The sequence below is a fragment of the Falco punctatus genome (genome assembly GCF_963210335.1).
Source record: "Falco punctatus genome assembly, chromosome: 8".
Taxonomy (NCBI): Eukaryota; Metazoa; Chordata; class Aves; order Falconiformes; family Falconidae; genus Falco; species Falco punctatus.
The window spans coordinates 61915234-61936537 of record NC_137588.1 but is presented as its reverse complement, the minus strand read 5'-3'; the positions used below and the strand labels follow the sequence as shown (position 1 = coordinate 61936537).

Sequence of the window (21304 nt, the reverse complement as noted above, 5' to 3'; positions counted from 1 at the left end):
GTCTGCCAGCTCCCTGCCAGCATGGCCAACTGTAGGCAGCCTCTTAGACACAGGGTCTCTTCCAAGTTTTGTGATAGTGTTGCCTGCATATAGCAATTATTAATTAGTTTTGCAGTATAAAACACTAAATGAACAAACAGATAACTTCACTGGATGTGATTTTATTTTTTTCTTGCTTTCTTCTTTCCTTGCTCCTTTAGATGTGACCTCACTGTGCAGGCTTATGAACCTGCATATTTTGTGTAGTGGGGAATTCATCAGTATACTTTCATGTATGGCTTACAGGCTTCTGTTACATGTTGAGACCTGGTGATATTGGGCAATTTAGCCTTACCTTTTGAAAGGCTAACTTTTATATTAAAACACCATTGGTGTCTTCCTAGAGTTAAAGGGCAGTTATACTGGCCTCTGGAATAATAGGGAACAAAGGGGTAGAAGTGCACTTAGGGTTTGGCATTACTTGAAGGGAAACAATTTGGTTTCTAAGGCTTGAGAAAGTCCTAGAATTTTAAAATCGAAGCAATTAAGAACTTTCCTGTGACTTTTAGTGTGGAGGATTAAACATTTTGGAGCAAAACACTTCTCGCTTGTACAGCAAGTTTATTCAAACCGCACGTTGCTGATGCTTTCCCAAGTGAAATATTTCTCCTAAGTAATTTTAGTAGCTATAGAATCTATACGTTGCTGATTTGCATCAGATTACTGAAATGGAAGACAAGCATCCTGTCAAAAGGAATCTGTCCTAGTTCATTCATATGGGGCTGTACTATATGAAGTCTAGACTCAGTAATTGAAGTTGGGGTGCTTTCTTTATCTCTTGAAATTCTTACCAATAATAGCAACAAAAAGCTGAAAGAGATCATGGATAATAGCTACAGAGCCCCAGTATGAGAAAAGCATGACGAAACAATCTGAAGTTATGAAACTTTCTACAGGCATGTTAGGATTTATGAATCTCATGCTGTTTATCATTTGAATAAGAGGAATATTTAGAGTTTGATTTGTGTGTTTGCATAACAAAACATCTGTGACTTTTCCAGCTGGAATAAACTCCTCCTAAAAATTAATCTCCTTACAGGATCTGCACCTCCACCAGTGACTCAGCCTTTAACTCCACTTCACCCTCCTGCAAGGCCACCTTTAGGACCTCCTCCAGTTGGTGGTCCACCTTTAATTAGGCCATCAACACTGATAGCAGGACCACCTAATACACAGTCTCTGCTAAATTCAGCTGCAAATCGAGATGGTAAGAAATAATTTGCTCTTTTTATTGAACTTGAACACTGCAACTTACTTTAATATGCAACCTTTTCAGTCAAGTACACTGCTCTACTAGAGACTCAAATAATAAAATTGATACAACACAGCATAATTTTATCTGACAGGAGCAGGTAAGGACCTGGAAGAAAGTAAAATATTTCTTGTTGACAGTTGTTAATAAAATAAAAATAATGAGCGCTTCAAAACAGATTGCAGAGCGGTGTTTGATATGTCTGTCTCCCACAGTTGCCATCTCTTTTTTTTATTATTATTTTTAGTGCTCTAAAGTAATGTTGAAATTGTGATTTCTTTGCATCCCTGACTGCTGTGCAGGATGTAATCTGTGTATAACTTACTGTATCGTTTTATTCTGCAGGGAGAGCTAAAATGTGGACCCTGCAATTCCTTGTCAGTTTAATAGCTGTACCTTATTCTTCCCTTCTGTGTAAAATCACTGAAACGCATATGTTGGATTTGTTCATTTTCTGAGGGTAGTTACTAAAGGCTGTTAAGTGTCAGCTCTTGAAGGCAGATACCTGACCTTTTCTGTCTCCTGTGGGCCCTGCACAAATATGCAATCGCTGAAGAACTCATCAAGGCTCTGTACCAAACAGACACGCAGTTGGATTGCATTTAGTGCCCGTGGGGCCCACATGGGGCCATGTGGTAGTCAGCAGTTTAATTTTTACATATATAGTTCGTTCTGTCAAAGCTGTTAGTTCCTTGTATGTTAACATTGATGGTATCTTGTATGTGGTAGCTGTGCAAGTACAAGAATTCAGATTTAGCTTAGTTTTGAACATACGAAAAGCATTAGAAACTGCTTTTGCGTAGAAAGTGTTTTCTTCATAATGAAGAGAAATATTTCCAGGGCCTTGGAGAGAGAGAAATGTTTAGTCTGTGAAGTAGGTTGACTGCTGCGTACTAGCAAAAATTAGCATACAATCTAAGTTCCTTTCCTTGGGTCATCTTTGAAGATTTTAATTATAATATAAAGTAATTTGAGTACCTACTTCTTAGCAACAGATAATTGGTTTTGTATATTTAGACATACTTAGCTTACAAAAAGCTGTCCTTTGGGAGCCCTCTCTCAGGTTCAAGGTTTCTCTTGTCTCTGCTGAAATTTGTATCTTGACTGGTATGTGACCATATCAGAACTGTTGGTGTTTGGTGAGCAGTATTGGACTGTGTAAGTGAAGGGAATTTGGTGCTTCCAGGAATTGTCGGTGGAAAATGTTCTTCAGGGAACTCAGTACCTAAATTCCAGGGTACTTTGAACACTGCAGCTAACCTACAGACATTTCCTCTGATGAGGATACTGTGCTTTGTATCAGCTTGGAAGCTACGGCAAATACCTGGTCTGAAGTGGTCTTAAAAGATCATTCAACCAGAAGTATAGGAGCTCCTGTTCTCCTTGAGGAAAGATTGTAGGATTTTATGAATGGTCTTTGTGGTCATGTCAGCAGGGGAAGTGTGTGTGAGAAAAAGGCCAAGATGTATTTTTAATTCAGTTTCATCCTGGGACAGAAACAAAGTAGATTCAAACTATGCTATTCTCAATAGTCATCCAGCAAGTAGGGTTTTTTCAGTTACCTCATTACAACTTCTTTAGTAGTCTGTGAACATTTTTACTGGGACTGTCTTTCTTAATAGGTGATGCTACATCTGCTGCCAGTGATGGGTCTGTGGTGCAAAACAGCTATGATGCAATAGAAGGTGGTGGTCTCATGGGTAAGGCTTTGGAATTAAAAATGCTTACTGTTACTTAACTTTTTTTTTTTTAAAGAATCTGGGAAAGACAAAATTCTAGACATTTATGTGCAAACATATATCCTTGGTTCAATGTGTGTCTTGAAACTAAATATGAAACTTGAAGCCTTGACAATTTGTGTGCCTTTGCCTGTAAGTATGGTAAAGCAGTTAAGAGCACTTTGTAAAACTGACAGCAGTTGTAGTTGTTTACACTTAGAAACTGAGTAACAACAAAAAGCCCTCCTGCTGTATTAATGCACAGAGCAAGCTGCAGTTCTTTAGCAGTTAATTCTAAGTATTTGTCTACTCCTGCCTCTAGCAACTCCACATCCCTCTTCTGCACCCCCAAATCCTAAGATGAATAGAAGTGTTGGGTATTCTTACCCTACCTTACCTCCAGGCTACCAAAATACTTCACCCGGAGCACCAGGAATGCAAGGATCTGCTTTGCAATATCCAGATGGATCAAAACATTTCCACCAGGTAAAGGTTGTCTGGTTTTTACTTCGGTATTACCTGTGGTGTGTGTGGGTAGAGGAAAGTGACAATAGGTGTGTGGTGTGCGTCTGTGGGGTGCTGCTTCCGTGGCTGGCTGGTGTGCCGTTTGCTGAAGATGATAGATGTAGCCTGAAATGAATGCTTGTGCTGACACCTTGGTGCCAGTTTGGAAAAGCTGTGTGCCGGCTCTTTCTGAAGTGTTCTGTACTTGAGCCTGGTCCAAATATTTCTCTTAGAACGTCCAGCTGCTTTTGGCATGTTTTTCTTCCCTTGGGTTGCTATTGTTAGCTGAAGTATTTGGTTTTTTTCCTGAACTTTCAAAGCAAACTGACCAAGACTTTTGCCAGCTCAACCTCTGTATCTCAAGAGCTTTGTAGCAAATGTATGCTAATATTTGCCTCTGTTATATGACATGCCCAAGTCCGAGTTTATGTAACAAGTAGTATATCTAAATATATCCTTGTAATAAAATGGCAGTTAATGCATAACAAAAAAGAAAACGAAGAAAAATTGGGGAAAAAATGATATTTGCTTTTTAAAAGAACTGTGGGTTTCATCCAAATAATTAGTGTTAACTTCTGAAATTTTGTTTCATTCTAGCCTGCCCTGGGTACTAATCACTTAACTGCATCTATGAGTAGCCTGAGCCTACAGCAAGAAGGATTAAGACCTGTGAATCTTCTTCAAGAAAGAAATATTCTTCCTACGACCCTCTTGAAGGCTCCTGTTCCAAACTTGCATGAAGACATCCAGAAGCTCAACTGTAATCCTGAGTAAGATTGTTTGCTATAATTCATCAAAATAAATAGAAGTATAAGTTCCTACTTGCACATAACTCTTCACAAAATTCCATATCTATTTCCGTAATTTTGTGAGTATAAAACATTGAAAACTGGCTTCACTGTGTTAAGATAAAGGTGTTGAGTGGTTTAAACTTTGAAGTGAGGAAAATCATCTGTGTAGAAAGTGTGAGGAAAAATATGTTGCTTGTAATGCAGCTACAGACGGGTACAATGCAAAAACTTTACAATCTAGCTGACTATGATCGAGCAAAGATATAAAATAGGAGTTAACTCACTTCAGTGAGGTACACCAAAAAGATTGTGAATGCAGAAACATTAGTGACCTCTGTACTGAAAGCAACAACTTAAAGCAGAGTAAATGAAATGTACATTTAATGTCTCAAAGAACAGTTATAGAAACACACTATTTTGCATGAAAAAAAACACCTGGAACATTTATATTTTTCTGTTGGATCAGCTGCAGTGTCTGCTCATCTCCTAAGAGATAGCTAGCTAGCTAGTCTAAGGTAGCTGACAATCCAAACCAGAGGCTGGCTGTTTGGTTGCCCAAGTAATCTCTCTGAGGAGACCAACCAAACTCCCTATAACCAGGTACTCCTGCTTTGCAACCTTTTTATGACAGATAAAGGAAATAACTGCGTCTTTGTGAAGTAGTTCATACGAGCAAGCTGGACTGGATCTGCAGAAGTAATGTGCATCTCTGCGTTTTGTGGAAACCATTGAGTTCTGAAGTCTCTGAAAATGACTATGACATTGTTTATAGTTATAAATTTTAAGACAACTTTTTAAACTGCGCTGGTTCAGATTTGTGTGTAAGGCCACCTCAAAATGGTATTCCAAAATAACACTTGGTAGTGCAACTTTGAACATGGTTAGGCTTAACTTCGACTCCAGTGACTAAAATGACACTCAGTTCTGTGTAAAGAAAGTGTATAAAATAAGAACTCAAAGTATGTACTCTGGGTCAAGCTCAGACTAAAAGGGAAAGATTTGACAGAGGTGGAGAAGATCCTTTACCTAGAAACAGAAAGTCAACATCACCAGCTCTAGAATAATATAAAGGATGCTCTGTACTACTGAAATCATCACTTTATTATCTGAAAGTCTCTGAAAATAACCCTTTGTCCTCCATGTAGGTTGTTCCGCTGTACCCTGACTAACATTCCTCAAACTCAGGCCTTACTGAATAAAGCCAAACTTCCTTTGGGGCTCCTGCTTCATCCTTTCAAAGACTTATCGGTATGACAAATATTCAAAACTTTAAATGCTGAAATGTCAGCCATGCCTTTACTAGAGTCCAGAGCTGGACAATGAATTATAAAAGAAGGGCAAGTATGTTGGCTAATCTTGGCCCAGAAAAAATGCCCTGGTAACTGACATTTCCCTGTTCCATATATATAATTGTAATTTTCCCGAGTTTTTTCTCTGTACCATTCTGAAACTTGCAAGCCCCCCTTCTTAATCAAAAAAAAACACTCCCAAACCTCAAAACACCAGAAGATTAAAGACAGCACAGCACTTGGACTGTGACAGAAAGCAACAACACATTCCAGTATTGCTTAGATAGCTTTATCTTGTCACATACCAGTTATAGTTACTGATTTCCTATACCAAACCTAGTACGAATTCAAAACTTAATTAATTAACAAAGTTAAAGGGGTTTGGATGACCTCAGATGGTCAGGAGACTTCGTGAATTTAGCAGTGCCTCTTTTAAACATTGTTATTTTTCACATTTTAAGTAATTTTTAAAAGATAGGGGTTGTTTTCTGTGGTTTTTTTTTTATCTGTATTGAGTGGGACTTGGTCTTAAACCATCAGTGTAAAATTCAAGGCTTTAGAGGCTTGAAACAGAACGTACACAGTCAAATAGGTTGGAGTTCAGTTCTGACCAGTCATCTTGTTAAGGAATTGTATAAGGGGTGCTGCGGGGATGCAAAAATACTCCTTCCTTCAAAAAGTATGCTTTGACTAGCTAACCAGGAAGCACAGTGTAGATAATGTTGTTGCAGATAAATAGCTGTAGTGTGGTGGTGCTTTAAAACAGGAAGCTTTTCTTTTCCAGCAATTGCCAGTGGTCACTTCAAGTACTATTGTGAGATGCCGTTCCTGCCGGACATACATTAATCCTTTTGTCAGCTTTCTAGACCAAAGGAGATGGAAATGTAATTTGTGCTATAGAGTGAATGATGGTAGGTTTTAAATGTGTTTATTGCTTTAAATTGTTAAGGTTAAACTTTCCCACCTTGGCCTTTGAGATTGTAATATTGTTGGCCATATCAGTACTAGGGATCATTGTCAGTCATGCTGGGGCTGAGACATGAGAAACATTTCCCATGAGCAAAGACAGTCAATTAATGAAGCGCAGCAAGTTTGATATGGTCTCCCAAGGTACCCTAGCAGGTGACAAAGTAGCTGTCTGACCTAGTGTAGTTCTCCAAAAAGTGTGGCCCAGTAAGCACAAGAGAGTTGTTGTATTTGTTTTAAAATGTAGCACAGCTAATACTGGTGTTAAGTAGTAATATATAAACTTATCTGCATAGTTCCTGAAGAATTCATGTATAATCCTGTGACAAGAGTTTATGGAGAACCTCATAAAAGACCTGAAGTGCAGAATGCTACTATAGAGTTTATGGCTCCATCTGAATACATGGTAAGTCTTTATTTACTTCTAGTTATCCTCTCCTTTTGTTTTATTTCCAGAGGGAAGTCAGAAAAGGCTTTGTTATAGAGCAGGGGTCCTCAAACTTTTTAAACAGGGGGCCGGCACGTGGATGAAGTGGCAGGCAGTCATCTGCAGCTGCTTGGTTTCCCCCCCCAACCCTTGGCTGAGGGTGTGGGAGGGGGTAGGCAGGGGGGTTCTGTAAATATCGGGGGCCGGATTGAGGACCCTGGGGGACCATATCCAGCCTGCGGGCCGTAGTTTGAGGACCTCTGTTATAGAGGATGCTTTCCAGCTCAGCAGAACAGTTGCTGCCTCAAGGAGTGTATCTGAGAACTCCTGGGAAGAGCTTCAGGTAGTTCTTCGTTTCTAAACATTTATGATGTCAAAGTTCTTCTGTGTTTAGAATATGTAGGTGTTTGTGGGTCTTCTGGAAGAAAACTATAATTCTAGAATTATCCAGTAAGAGACAGATGTATTCAGAAGTTTTAGCTATCGTGTGTGCTGTTTTTAATAGAGTTTAAACTTGCAGTGGAAGGAATAAACCCAGTCTAATAAATGTAATTTTGAAATTTAATCTTCTCTTTGTTCAGCTACGTCCACCTCAACCACCTGTGTACCTCTTTGTGTTTGATGTCTCTCATAATGCAATAGAGACAGGATACTTGAATACAGTCTGCCAGACCTTGTTGGACAATCTTGACTTGTAAGTACCTTTTTCTTAGAATCTCCTATTTTTGTTCCTCTTGCGAAACCTGCAGTAGACATAAACATGCCAGGACTTCCTGTCTAGAAGAGAAGTTTCCTAGTGTTGGCTGGCAATGGCCAATGTTGTATTAAATGTAGCGTAAAGCTGTAGTCTTTTCCCCATCACAGCTGCACTGATATAAGGTAATTATGAGGCTTGTTTCTGAGTCTGTCTCCTTCCTATCTGCTTCACCAGTCCCAAAAAGGAATAAACATAATGTTTATGATGTCTTTTGAACTGTATTTTTGAACAGCTGAAATTGAGGTAAGTACTTGCTGAAAGGAATGCATACATCCAATAAACTTTTCATAAAATACATGCTGTTTGAACTTACATAAATGCTGCTTGGTACTTTGCAGCTTGTTTCTTCGTTTTCTTCCATTTCTTATTACCCTTTCAAAAAAAACTTTGAGTGTCTGCTAGGTGACTACTGTGCGCTTCTTTTTTGGTTTTGGTTGATTGGTTGGTTGGTTGGGTTTTTTTCTCCAAAATTACTTAAGCTGTTGCAGTGTAGCTGTTAAGCTAACGACTTGGTAACAACCTTGGACAGGTGCAGTGGATGTTTAAAAAAAAAAAAAAAAAGCCTGCAGAAATGAAATTTCATCTTGCTGAACACCATATGTCTCATTTTTAGGCTTCCTGGGAACACAAGAACAAAAATAGGCTTCATAACATTTGACAGCACAATCCATTTCTACAGTCTTCAGGAAGGTCTCTCTCAGCCTCAGATGCTTATAGTTTCAGATATTGAAGGTATGGAGAAATAAATTTTGTGATTAGTATCTACTAATGACTGCTGATTTTGACAGCCTTTTAACAAAGTACATCTGGTGGGAGTTCCTAGTCAGATCATTAGTCTCTCTAGTAATGGTTTTAGAAGTGGCATATGTCTGTGTGTGTGTTTGTCAAGCCCCTGACATCTGAGCAATGCTGTGGCTGTTTATGACTTAAAAGATGAAGACAGCCGTCCTAACTTGTAGTTTAATTTGTACAATTATCTAGAGTTCTCTCATGATCCCAAATACTGATGCTTGGTAAATCTGTGTGGATTCTGTGGTGACTGATGCTTAATCCTTGTTCTTCTGCCTTTACTTTCAAGTCACCTTTCACTCTCCGCTATGTGTTTTTATTTAATAGTCTTGATTATCCTTCAGCACTGTTGACAGCTACTCTAACATAGCATTCTAGCCATGGGTATGAGAAAAAAGAATTCCACACAGTTTATTTTTAAATGGGTTTACGCACTGATCCTGTGTTCTTTTCTCAATAGGTATAATGGTTGGCAAATGCAGTTGTGGGGGGAAGCTTGATGTGTTTTTAAAAATAACAAATACTTTTTTTTTCCTTCTAGATGTATTTATACCAATGCCAGAAAACTTACTAGTAAATTTAAATGAAAATAAAGAGGTAAGAACTACCTTAAATCATTAGTGATATTCACATAGTTTGGAATATGCTTGATAATTTCTGGATTTTGTTCATATTCATTTACACCTACAGTTTAAATGTAGAGTTTGAAAAGAGGTCTTTTAATTTATCTACATGACTATACTTTTGCTAAGCTGAAACAAGACAAGCCTTGACTTTTGCTATGGCTTTTTCTTTATCCTTAATATCAGAGGTGTTAATACATGTTTATGGATGTTCAGCAGTCAGCTCTATAAAGAAAACTCTGAAGACTCCTAGTTTTAATACTTTTGTTTTCTCAATTGTAGCTAATTCAAGATCTGTTGAAGACCTTGCCACAGATGTTTACCAAGTCCCTGGAAACTCAGAGTGCCCTGGGGCCTGCATTACAGGCTGCCTTTAAACTGATGTCCCCCACTGGAGGTAGAATCTCAGTCTTCCAGACACAGCTTCCGTCTGTGGGAATGGGAGCACTGAAGTCACGAGAAGAGCCAAACCAAAGAGCATCTGCAAAGGTTAGCAAAGCAAAAAAGGTTGAGAGAACTGATTACCTTGTGCTGTACGTGCAGGTGGTTCTAGAATTGCCTGTTCTGGGTTAATTTTGTGGTTCTTTTGTTGAGCTAGCCTTCCTTTCTTGAAAGTAGCAGAAAGAATAAAAAATAACCCAAAACCCTCCCACTTTAAACACAGATTAAATATCTGATTTTTTTTTTTAAGATATCACTGTAATCTGTGATGGAGAATCAATTATTAGTGTCCATGAAAACAGGCAGTAAATGTGTTAATCAGTTTGAATTTCCTTTGTATTTTGTAATACTCCATTGTATGTTGTAATACTCCATTGTATTAATAGGACATACATCTGACACCATCAACTGATTTTTACAAGAAGTTAGCCTTGGACTGCTCAGGACAACAGGTTGCAGTGGATTTATTTCTTCTTAGTGGACAATATTCTGACTTGGCTTCTCTGGGTAAGTCATATTAAGCTGTTTTGGGGCATGTAACACTTCTGGCAAATATACAGAATCTACATTAACATTTAGTATATGAACCTGATTTGAATTAATCTAATGTATTAAGATGCAAATTCATCCTTGATAAGCAGTGATAGTGAATGGACTGTAAACTTTCTGTCCTTCCTGATTTAACCCAGCTGTTTTCATATTCTCCCTTAGTGAATCAGGATTCTTGTGGTCCTGGTATAAGTGGCTAAAATGCTTCCCTTTTATGCCTTTTAACCATCGGTGTAAACATCTTTAAAGTAAGCTTTGTTAGCATTTTAATTATTTTTGTCCACGTAATCCAACTTTCAAGTGACAAAGTACCTGGAATTTCAGGTCAAGGTGAAATTATTTCACACCTGAAACTACATACATACTTGAACACATAGTTGTGTTACATCTATGTTTATGTATGCAGGTCTGTAACTGTAACAGAGCTATTTGCAGGTTTGAACAGTTTAATAATTAAAGGGAATATTACATTCAACTGGTATATTTAAAGACCACAGCTGCAATTGTCTGCACTCACCAATTTATGTTTGTTTTGTTTCAGGTTGTATATCGAGGTATTCTGCAGGTAGTGTCTATTACTACCAGTCTTACCATCATAATCACAACCCTGTCCAGGTGGAGAAATTACAAAAGGAACTGAAACGATATTTAACTAGAAAGATTGGCTTTGAGGCTGTGATGAGGATAAGATGCACCAAAGGTTTGAAGACCTTTTTTTTTTTTTTTTTTTTTTTTGCAGGGGGGCAGAGGGCAAGTGGGCGTTTGCTGTTATTTGGGAATGTTTTGATTGTTTTGACTGTTATATAAGCCTAAATGGCTAAAAGACAAAGATTAGAAAAGTAAAATTCAGTATCAGGAGTCAGACCATTTATTAAGGACTGTTTGCAGTATCTTCATTGGCACGCCACCTCTTTTTTACAGTAGTTAAAACTGGACTGCTATTTCAACAAAATGTCCAACAAGGGACTGGTTTTTATAGTCTAGAGACTTACTACTATTCTGCATTGATTTGACTTCCAATTGCCAGCTTTCTGCTAGGCTTTGTGCATTCTATGGATTAGTTGTCTGGGATATTTACCCTTCCCGAAGATACTTGATTTCATTGAGAAGGATCTTAATGTTCTGATACAGAGCCATCTAACAGTGACAGCAGATGTGTAAACAGTGTCTGTACTTCATGACTACAAAAATAAAATCGATTCAATACGATGCTTATCTTGTAGGTCTTTCCATTCATACTTTCCATGGGAACTTCTTCGTACGATCTACAGACTTGTTGTCATTACCCAATGTAAACCCAGATGCAGGATATGCTGTGCAAATGTCAGTAGAAGAGAGTCTTACTGATATGCAGGTTGTTTCTTTTCAGTCAGCTCTCCTGTACACATCCAGCAAAGGTAAGGTACACAGGCAGTGTCACCTGCATCAACAACACGGTATTTGGATGAGTCTTTTTGTGTCCATTTATCAGCTGCAATTCAGTTGCAGTAATTTACACAAACTGTTTTATCTAATATCAAGATCACAGCTGTGATGTGTTACTTTGTTGTTTCTTCCAGACCAAGAAGTTTCTTGGGAAACTTAGTTCTGCTCTGAAAATAGGTAGACTTAACCCAGAAACTGAGAACTAACAGTTTTTAAAAGCTACTGGAAATAGCCTGGTTCACCACTTGCATGATAAATTAGATTAGATCTTATTTAATTTTTTTGCTATTGAGTAAACAGTGGCATTTCTCATATTGTTTCATAAAACAAGAGTTATGTTTGGAGACTACAGTTTTTTTTTCTTACAGGTGAAAGACGAATTCGTGTCCACACTATGTGCTTACCTGTTGTAACAACACTGAGTGATGTCTACCTAGGGGCAGATGTACAAGCCATCACGGGGCTGTTAGCCAATATGGGTAAGCATGATAAGAGCTTGTTTGGATATGGATGGATGATATCCCTAAATCTCTGGGCAGTAATCCCCTGGGAAGTAACATTAGAAGAAAAGATTCTCACTGAGTGCTTTCTTAGTTGCAAACCTAAGAGTTGGGGGTTTTCCTTTTGATGCTTGGCTTCCTATCAGTATAGTTATGTAGTCACCTGGAGTTAGTCTTTGGTGCATCATCATAAGACCCTGGCTTTTTTAATTAATCACGTGACACTTCCTCTATAGTGTAGTAAAAGCATATTAAAATGTATGGAAGTATGTGTTAAAATGAGAAAAGTTAACACGTGACTGTATTCCTACCAAGGGAGAAAAAGCCTCTTACTTGAGCTTTGTACTCTCTTTTTAGCTGTGGACCGATCGGTTTCTGCTACCTTGAGTGATGCTCGGGATGCCCTGGTCAACGCAGTGATAGATTCTTTATCTGCTTATCGTTCATCAGTCCTAAGCATTCAACAGCCTGGTCTCATGGCCCCCTACTCACTACGGCTCTTCCCACTTTATGTACTGGCACTCTTAAAACAGGTAAGAGTTAAAAGGAAGCTGTGCAAAAGGATGATTGTCTGTCTGGCATGTCAAGCTGAAGTAAAAGGACATTTCTTTGATATACAGAATAGCATCAGCCTTCTCTTTCAGTGTTCTTGTAGGACTCAAAATTGAGAAGTTGCTTGATGTAGGTCATTTAATAAAACCAGCCTCCCTCCAGTTTGCTATTAGATTACTGAGATATTTTACAGATTTGGCAACAGCTATTCTGGCACAGATAAAGTTCTCTCAAGATAACAATTCCATTTCTCTGCACCCCAGAATTTGATGACTTGAAAGGTCAATGTAGAAAAAAGCCTATTTAATTGTTTCTTAGGCCTGGGTAGACAACATATGATCTTAGAGGTAGCGAATATGTGGTTTTGTCTTTGAGTCTGTTATGTTATGAAAAATTGAGGGATTTAGAGAATTTTGTGGAGCAAATGTATCAGAGTAATGGGCCTTCTGCCCTTGCCTGCAGAGGAGAGCAACAGGAGATAGAGATGATGTTTAAAGAGTATCACTGTGGAGAACTGATCTAGTTGAGAAGTGGGAGTTTGGAAGTGTGTATAAGAACAAAAGTGTACATGTTCTAAGCAAAGGAATAGGAAAATAAAGATACTGACTAGTCTAGAGAACGTGGTAGGGTACTGGTAGAGTGTTTTTTCAGGGATCTAACTTTTGTGCGTTTCTGGAAATGTCGATCCACACAGCTGTTCTGTCTGGATTAAAAGAGAGCTAGCTGGCTGGCAGAGTAGTAGTTGGCTGGCTGTTGTTGCAAAAGATTTAAAGCATTTCACAATATTTGCTCAGTTAAGTATTTCTTGATTGGTTGTTCCTGAACCGATATTAGAAGTAACTTTAAATGTTGATAAGCTGGCTTTTTGTTCTCTCTAGAATTTTCTGATTCGTACCTCTTGATAAGGAATTAGCCAGCATGTTGCTACTAGCATGTTCATGCTGACATTAGAGTTTTTTCATGTAGAAGACTTTACATGCGTTTGACCCAATCAAGTGGGAGGAGCAAGCCCTTGTTTGTTATAGCTGATTTTTCTTGTCCCAACAAGCCAGGACTATATATCTTTATTATAAATCCAGAATTACCTAAAATTCTGTACATTAAAGACAATTGTAAACTGCTCCACTAATTTATTCTTTTAAATTCCAGCAAGTAGCATTTTTGAGGTGTATGTTAGAAGAGACACATTTCAAGATGCTTTCATCTCAGCTGTAGTGGTCACTAGAAAGGATTGATGGTGCAAGGTCATGGTTAATTCTAGAGCCCAGAAATGGGAATAAGGAGACTTGTATGATTTGTATGTGAAACACCGAAGACAACAATAGAGAAGTAAAATAGCAGTGGTGAAATACCATACCATGAGAAAATACTTCTGGCTTATCTCTAAGACTTAAGTAAAATAACAATAGATGGTGTGCTAAATTCAGCTTATCTCACTTCACTTTAATGGTCAAATTAAATGCCTGATTGTTTGCAGAAAGCATTTCAAACTGGGACGAACACACGTTTAGATGAACGCATTTTTACCATGTGTCAAGTGAAAAACCAGCCCCTTGTTTACCTCATGCTTATGACACATCCCAGTCTGTACAGAGTTGATAATCTCACAGATGAGGTGAGTATTTGCATTGCTACGCGGTCTGTTCTTCTGATCCTAAAGATGTGTGCAATGTGAAAATAAATTTGTGTTAAAAATCTCACAAGTTTTCCATGTTGAAACTGTGTAGGTAAAATTTACTGTTTCATGTTTTCCCATTATTGTACTTACGCATTTGTTATTTGGGACTGGATTGATGAACTCTGGAGAGAAGTTGTGCTCTGGCTATGGATGGATGGGGAAGATTTTTTTTTAACTTACTCCACTTTTTGCCTTGTGTCATTATCTTGCACTATAAATCACGTGTACATAAAGACAGTATAACAGTTTAACTTTTTGTCCCTCTGTAGCTTCCTTTAAATGTCAAAGTAGTTCTGTGAACAGTGAGAGAATGTTTATGCAAGAGCCTGTGTAATTTTAGAAATCACATCAACTGTACATAAGAAATCTGATATTCAAGTTCTAGAACTAATTAAGATTAAGCTGATGAAGTATACCCTCTCTAAATAAAATAAAAATATATAAATAAAATTATAAAACAAATGTTATCAATTAAATGTATACATAAATAAATTATGCACTTGAAGTAGTCTTGAATCTGAGGAAAAGGGTCCAGCTTCAGTATTCAGCATAATATGTCTTATTCTTATTTAGCCTTCTGTTCTTGGGCATGTTCCCATGCATCAAGATGTGAACCACTGTTTTTCTTCTTGCTTTTTCCTTTAGGGGGCTCTTAACATAAATGATAGAACTATACCTCAGCCTCCCATTCTCCAGCTGTCAGTGGAGAAGTTGAGTAGGGATGGTGCTTACCTTATGGATGCCGGCTCTGTAAGTGTGGTGGTGGTGGTGATTGTAAAAAGTATCCAAATTTATTTGGCACGTTCTTTCTGAGAACTCAGAATGCATAGGAGACCACTGGGATGTGGTTTTGCATCAGATTAATGGTGTTATTGCTGGGTATCTTTCAGGTAATGTTTCTGTGGATTGGGAAGAACTGCGGGCAAAGCTTTATCAGCCAAGTTCTTGGAGTTCCAAATTATGGCTCAATACCACAGAATATGGTACGTGCTTGCCTTGCTGTACACCAGTCATACAGTGCTGCCAGAATATTATTTTCACAAGAACTAAATACCACTATTCAAGTATTAGTCCTTTAGTTGTTATTCACTATAAATCCAGATTCAAAGAAAGAAATAATTAGTTACCTCTCTTGGAGTTTCTCCAGGTTTAAACTTTATAAATATTCCCATGAAAACACAGTAAGAAGAGGCTGGCAATGACTAAGTTTCTCAGAACTGCAGTGGGTTAGTGTGAAATCCTTTGGTTTCTACAACAAAGCACATATTGATCACAGCTCAGTAATCACCATTCTGATAGCCGCTGCTGATACCAGTTTAGTGCACTTGGCTGTTTCAAGCCCTAAGCATCACAAAACATATCTGGCTTGAGTTTCCTTTATACCTGATTAGGATAGAGTTGGGCTATTTTAAATTTTTTTTTAATGCTTTCCTGAAAGATAACCTGTATGTATTAATGATACCCTTTGCCTCTCAGACGCACCTCCCAGAACTTGAAACTGCAGAGTCCATCAGAACAATAGCTTTCATTTCTTGGCTGAGGGAACAGAGACCATTCTTTCCTATACTATATATAATAAAGTAAGTGTTTTTAAGTCTTTGTGCTTCTTTTAGGGACCTCTTAACAATACATATTTGGATATCTTATCCTGAACTTTCTTAATGGAAATTTTAGTAATTGTGCATGGTGTGCCTAATGGATTTGACAACAGAGATGAAATGTCACAGAACAATCCTTAGTTAACGTCAGATAAATGAAGTAAATGCTGATAATGCACTTGTTAGGATTAATCACAAGGGCTATCTGAGATCCTCTTTTCATATGTCCTTAAGCTCTTGAAATATCTTGCCACTTGACCTGTAACTTTATTAATGCATTGCACTGTAGAACTTGGCAAATGTTTATTTCACTCAGACATTTGTATTTTCATTTTTAAGGGATGACAGTCCATTGAAATCAAGTTTTCTGCAAAATATGATTGAAGACAGAACAGAATCAGCCTTATCATACTATGAATTCCTCCTTCATATACAGCAGCAAGTGAATAAATGAAACACTAGTGTTTGGCTCTCTTCTTTAAGGAAAGATTTTGCAGTAAAGAACGATTGTGCTTGTAATATCTTCATTAAATCTGTGGCCTGAGGCAGTTGATGAGAAGTTCTCACTGTGATTTCAACGAACTAAAGCAAATAAAGGACCACATCTGAGAATCAAATGTGCAACTACATAATATTGTACCTTAAAAAAAATTTATCAAACTGTTGGAACTGGTTGAGCACCTTTAATTTGCTGCAAATCATGTTTTTACTGTAAGTACTTGCAGCATGAAGTACATTTACAAAGGCAATACTGAAAAGGTGAAATACATTTTGTAAAATAAAGACTTCTTTGTTGTTCAAAATGTATATTTCCGTAACTCTTTGCATTATTCTTTTTTTGCTGCTAGATATAAAACCTCACAATACTGATCACGATTTGCAGGGAAATTCATTCTAAGTGCATCCAGTGATTACAGACAGAGCATCTCAGTGTTCAACTTAATGCTTAAAGTAGCAATGAAACAACTGTTCATTGTGAAACGAACAAATACCTATGAAGCGTAGAATCCAGTGCTTGGATTGGATTATGGCTAATAGGACTAAAGGTAAGCTTAACCCGGACAAGATGGTCGAATTTGTTAAAGCTTTTAATAAGTCAGTATTCTAATTAAAAAATAGGGAGGGGCAGGCCCTATGAGAGACACATTTTGAAAAGTCAGTGTCTGAGTCAGCAGCAAAAGTAGACTTAGGTAGATGGCAAGCTTTGTTTTTCTTCAGTAGAAGGAATTATTTTAATTTCTGTTTGTGAATGGCATGGGAGGGGAAGGGCAAGGAAGGTTATCTCTGATTTTGTGGTTTATGTTTAGTAGACTTTTGGCTCTTGTTTACATTAACTGAATGTTAGGCCCCTAAAATCTGGTGTGTTTCTGAGGTGAGTTTGTATGACAGCACTTCAAACCTAATGTTTTGAGACAACATTGAATATACCAATGTTAAAATTGGAAAAGAAATAATTTTTCCAAAGACAAAAAAATTGTATTGCATTTGAAGATATGTTTATGGTTTGAGACACACTTGAAGCTTTCAAAATTATTTTTTTTTACTGCGGCTGTGTAATGAGCCTGGGTCCAAAGCCAGTGTGCACCATTAATAAAAGCTTTAAATATACTCTCAGATCCCTGCCAGAGCTACAGATGGAAGTTGACATTGGACTTGAAGTGAAAATTTATATACAAAAATATTTAAATTCTTTTATAAAAGTGAATTGATAATTGTTCTGTTTTGAAGTTTAAGCTATCACCGATAGCTACAAATGTAAAGAATATTTAAGTTACAGTATCTGTGTGCCTATGGAAGTGTTTCACATGGAAAGATCTTGGGTTTGCTTTTTTGTTTAATAGTGGTAAACTTAAAAGGTCAAAACCTACTTCCTGGGGCAAGTAACTTGAACACGTAAAACACCTATAAATGGTGTTTCAGTGACACAAATGTCAAAGGACATCATAGTGTAATCATTTGCTACCATTTCAGGCTGTAGCTGCATGTGATTGTCAGGAGCTGCCTTACTTCAGGGGAGGAGTTTCTTTGGGGAAATTGTTCTTGCTGCTTAAGCACAAAAAGCTAACGTTCAGAACGTCTAAAGTAGCATGAAAAGATTATTATAGAACCAATTTAAGCTTCCCTGTCTGCTGTCTCCATAGCAAACAGGAGTATATTTACTTGAACAGCTTTTCAGAGAATTGCACACTTTCTAGTCATAGTGAAGAGGTTTTTTAAGTTTTGACAGTCTGATTTTTTTTAATATTTTTTTTTCCTGGGGAAAGGGGTGTCTTCATTTAAATCATAAACGGAAGCTATGCACTAGCATAGGTTCTGGCTTAAAACTTGTGGTTTGGGTATATTATCACTCAGATACTGAAAATCATCCTTGCATCTAACACCACACCCAAAGTCTGTTTCTTACTATGACTATTTTGCTACTATATCCCTTTTTTAAAAAAAAAAAAAAAGAACATGTTGGAGATGGCTTCATTGCTTTATGTATACCAAACTAATGGGTAAAGATGTTGGTCTTTATGGCATTTAACAACTTTGAATTAGAGTCCCTAATTTTTACAGAGCAAAACATTACAAACAAGAATCAGATGAACCCTCTTGGAGTTCTCTTCACTTCAGAAGAAATTCTGTATTGAAATTTTTTAGTTTATTCCCTCACAGTGGGAAAGGCCTGCTGATTCACCTTGTACTGCTGTAAGGGCAACACAGGACAGATGAACAAACTACCTATGATTTGTCATTTTTACCTGGATGCTGAAGATGAACTGCAAAAATAGGCAAGAGTGACTCTGGTATTTAGATCTCAGTATGACAACTCTACCACTGCAAATATACTCTATTTTTCTAGTTGAAGATTTTTTTTTTTAAAACTATTTCTGTATCTGACACATTAGTGTTCAGTCAACATTGTTACCATCCATTTTACTTTGCTTTCATTATTGTTTTTAATTTAATATATTTGAATCTAACTCCATGTAGACTGTGTTGCAATAACTAGAATGATTCACTTTTATTTAGAATTAATTTCTTAACAGAATTTAATCAAAGATGCAGAATGGCTGTTAAGTAAGGGACCATTAAATGTGATTTTAAGGTTCTGTTTACTATTATGGATGTAATCCTTATAGTAAATTTAATTTTGTAAAGTAGTGTACAATATTGTACTATTAAATCTTTGTTTTCTGAACTCAAACACTTGATCTTCAGGATAAAGTTATAAATCTTCCCCCCTTCTGAATTTGAGACAGGATTTACTTGTCCTCCTTTTTACAGTTTGTAATTTTCACTGTTTTATTCCTGTAAAAAGTCATTTGTAACACATGCAAATGCTTATTTTATCTGTGCTAATTTATCAGATTTGGCTACTCAATAAAATTAATTGAAAGAACTCCTGCAAGTCCATCACTCCTTTCTTATAAAAATAACTTGAATACTATATTTGATCAATTGAGATCAATACCATGTACCAATGAATGATAAATTCTACTTTTAGCTAAACCCTAATATATTTAGATGGTACAAACTGAGAGGGAATTTGAGAAAATTAATTTTCTTCTGTCACTGGCATTTTTTGTCCCTTCAGAGCATCTCTGTCAGCACTGTTACTCTGCTATGGGGTTTGTTCCTCCAGTAAGCCCACAGTAGTGCTGTACCCCACCGTGTGGTACCCCACCATCTGGCTGGAAGTTGGGCTCCAGAGCCAGCTGACATTGATGGTTGGAATTTAGTCTTCAGCAGTGTTCCCAAGGTGGTGATCAATTTCATTGTAGGTAATCCTATATCTTTATTTAACATCCTATTCTTTCAACACCTCTTTGTAATAAATGTTCCATTTTATGCTTGCCAGTTTTTTTTATGAGCCGTCATCACTGCTGCTTCTGGTTCATCATACATAAGTTAATGCATGAGCTTGGTACTTTGACCTCTATATTTAACAGTTTTTGAATACAGAATTCTATCATTCTGTAAATCATTTAGTATTGTAGAAATATTAACTGGACTTGTCAGCATAATGTTTTTCTCCAATACATGTAACAATCTGCCCTGCTGCTGCTGAATTTCACCACTCCAGCTGTGGCTGTGCAACTGACAGGCAGCCATTCTGGCACTGGTCTTTGGAACTCAAGTGCAGGGTCTCGAAGCCAAGTCCTGCTTCTAATTGAAGTGCCGGTGGCGCAGTCTGTGTGTTAAGGAGTGCAAGTTGTTCTGTCAAGGATGGTGAAGGTAATTAGTTTGAAGTATTGATGGGAAGTGTCCATGTCAGTGTCTTCCTTTGGTTTGGCTTTCAGGTACTTTTGCTGTGTGGGTTAGCTATGTGAATGCTAAGTTACGGAAAGACTACTGTGGCCCAGTTCTACCGCTTTTTGTCAAGCAAGCAGAGGTGACTGACGACTTCTTGTACATAAATGTGAATATTATGCCAACTGTATCTTGCTAGAAAGATCCAAAGGTGCTCCCTGTTTTATAATGTACTTGTGGAATCATGGAGAGGTCCTTGTTCCCTTGTTTTTTTCCTCTGTATGTGTAGTCAGTCCCTTCACTTGCTTACTGTATTAACAGCAGCGTGGTGACACTGCACTGGGAATGCGATTTGGGAATGTGACCTGTGCAGCCTAACCGTCCTGAGAGGCATTTCCCTGCGTGTGTATCCCTTTCATGGACACACAGAAACACTGCTTGCTGGCACTCCAATAGACAGCATACTCCCTTCCCTCGTTTGGAGCGTGGCTGAGATGACAAATTAGCTGCTTAAATCCAGCTGCACAGCAGCACTTAAAGATTTTCTAACAGAAAACCTCAAAAACCCAGCACTGGGCTCCCTCAGCACTGATCCGTTCTGGCTGAGGGGTGTGACAATTAAAACATGGTGTGCTGGAAACCAAACAGCGCTGTAAGCCTCGCCTGCTCCATACCCTGATGTTCTGCTGCTTTTGTATGATCATGATTAAACGGCTGTTTTTCTAGCGTGAGGTAAATACTCCTTTGGTGAGAAGTGTGAACGTTCACTTACCGTACCGCTTGAAGCTTCTACGCAACACACTGCTTTCGCCTCTCCGTGTGGTAAGGGGAACATTACCACCCTGTACTGGATTTTATATTGCATTGCGAGCACATTTCCCTCACTGAAGGCGAGGTGGACCGGCCGGCATCACCGACACCAGACCTCCAAGCAAACTAAGCGCGGGGCCGGCCGCCGCCGGAGCGGGGGGGCATGGCACGGCGGTCCGCTTTCCCCACAGGCATGCACAGACCCTTACCATGGCTGAAGATGTCGGTCAGGCTCCCGTCAGCGCGGCGTCTCCCCGCCGCCACCTCAGCCCCGCCGGGCCGGCACCGCCCCGCCGCCATCGCCCCCTCACAGCGCTGACCCCATCGCCTCCCGCGCCGGGATGTCACTTCCGAGGCCGG

The 21304-nt window shown here is 38.2% G+C and overlaps 1 protein-coding gene and 1 long non-coding RNA gene across 10 annotated transcripts in view; one reads left to right on the top strand and one right to left on the bottom strand.

The window, feature by feature from the left end:
• Nucleotides 1-19283, top strand: part of SEC24A (SEC24 homolog A, COPII coat complex component) — a 26508-nt gene extending 7225 nt beyond the window's left edge. For 3 of the 4 annotated variants that reach the window (XM_080400429.1, XM_080400428.1, XM_080400430.1), the window contains exons 3-23: nt 1079-1246; nt 2914-2991; nt 3332-3495; nt 4111-4283; nt 5450-5552; nt 6378-6504; nt 6856-6965; nt 7568-7680; nt 8357-8475; nt 9074-9129; nt 9438-9644; nt 9983-10103; nt 10687-10845; nt 11369-11542; nt 11939-12049; nt 12428-12603; nt 14100-14237; nt 14946-15050; nt 15191-15283; nt 15777-15880; nt 16238-16705. In XM_080400429.1, the coding sequence (XP_080256555.1) occupies nt 1079-1246; nt 2914-2991; nt 3332-3495; nt 4111-4283; nt 5450-5552; nt 6378-6504; nt 6856-6965; nt 7568-7680; nt 8357-8475; nt 9074-9129; nt 9438-9644; nt 9983-10103; nt 10687-10845; nt 11369-11542; nt 11939-12049; nt 12428-12603; nt 14100-14237; nt 14946-15050; nt 15191-15283; nt 15777-15880; nt 16238-16352 (2714 nt within the window). In that variant the 3' untranslated portion in view covers nt 16353-16705. Of the gene's footprint in view, nt 1-1078; nt 1247-2913; nt 2992-3331; nt 3496-4110; nt 4284-5449; nt 5553-6377; nt 6505-6855; nt 6966-7567; nt 7681-8356; nt 8476-9073; nt 9130-9437; nt 9645-9982; nt 10104-10686; nt 10846-11368; nt 11543-11938; nt 12050-12427; nt 12604-14099; nt 14238-14945; nt 15051-15190; nt 15284-15776; nt 15881-16237; nt 16706-16746 lie in introns of those variants that run through there. The other variant, XR_013930190.1, reaches the window with a different exon arrangement.
• Nucleotides 9503-21304, bottom strand: LOC308068931. 6 transcript variants are annotated; one of them, XR_013930197.1, is made up of 5 exons: nt 21154-21285; nt 15428-15549; nt 14391-14444; nt 14184-14276; nt 11431-11565 (listed from the first exon to the last, which is right to left on the bottom strand). It is a non-coding gene; the product is annotated as an uncharacterized lncRNA (long non-coding RNA). The 6 variants fall into 6 exon arrangements; XR_013930194.1 differs by lacking the exon at nt 11431-11565 and adding an exon at nt 9510-9636 and having other exon boundaries at nt 14184-14511; XR_013930195.1 differs by having other exon boundaries at nt 14184-14511.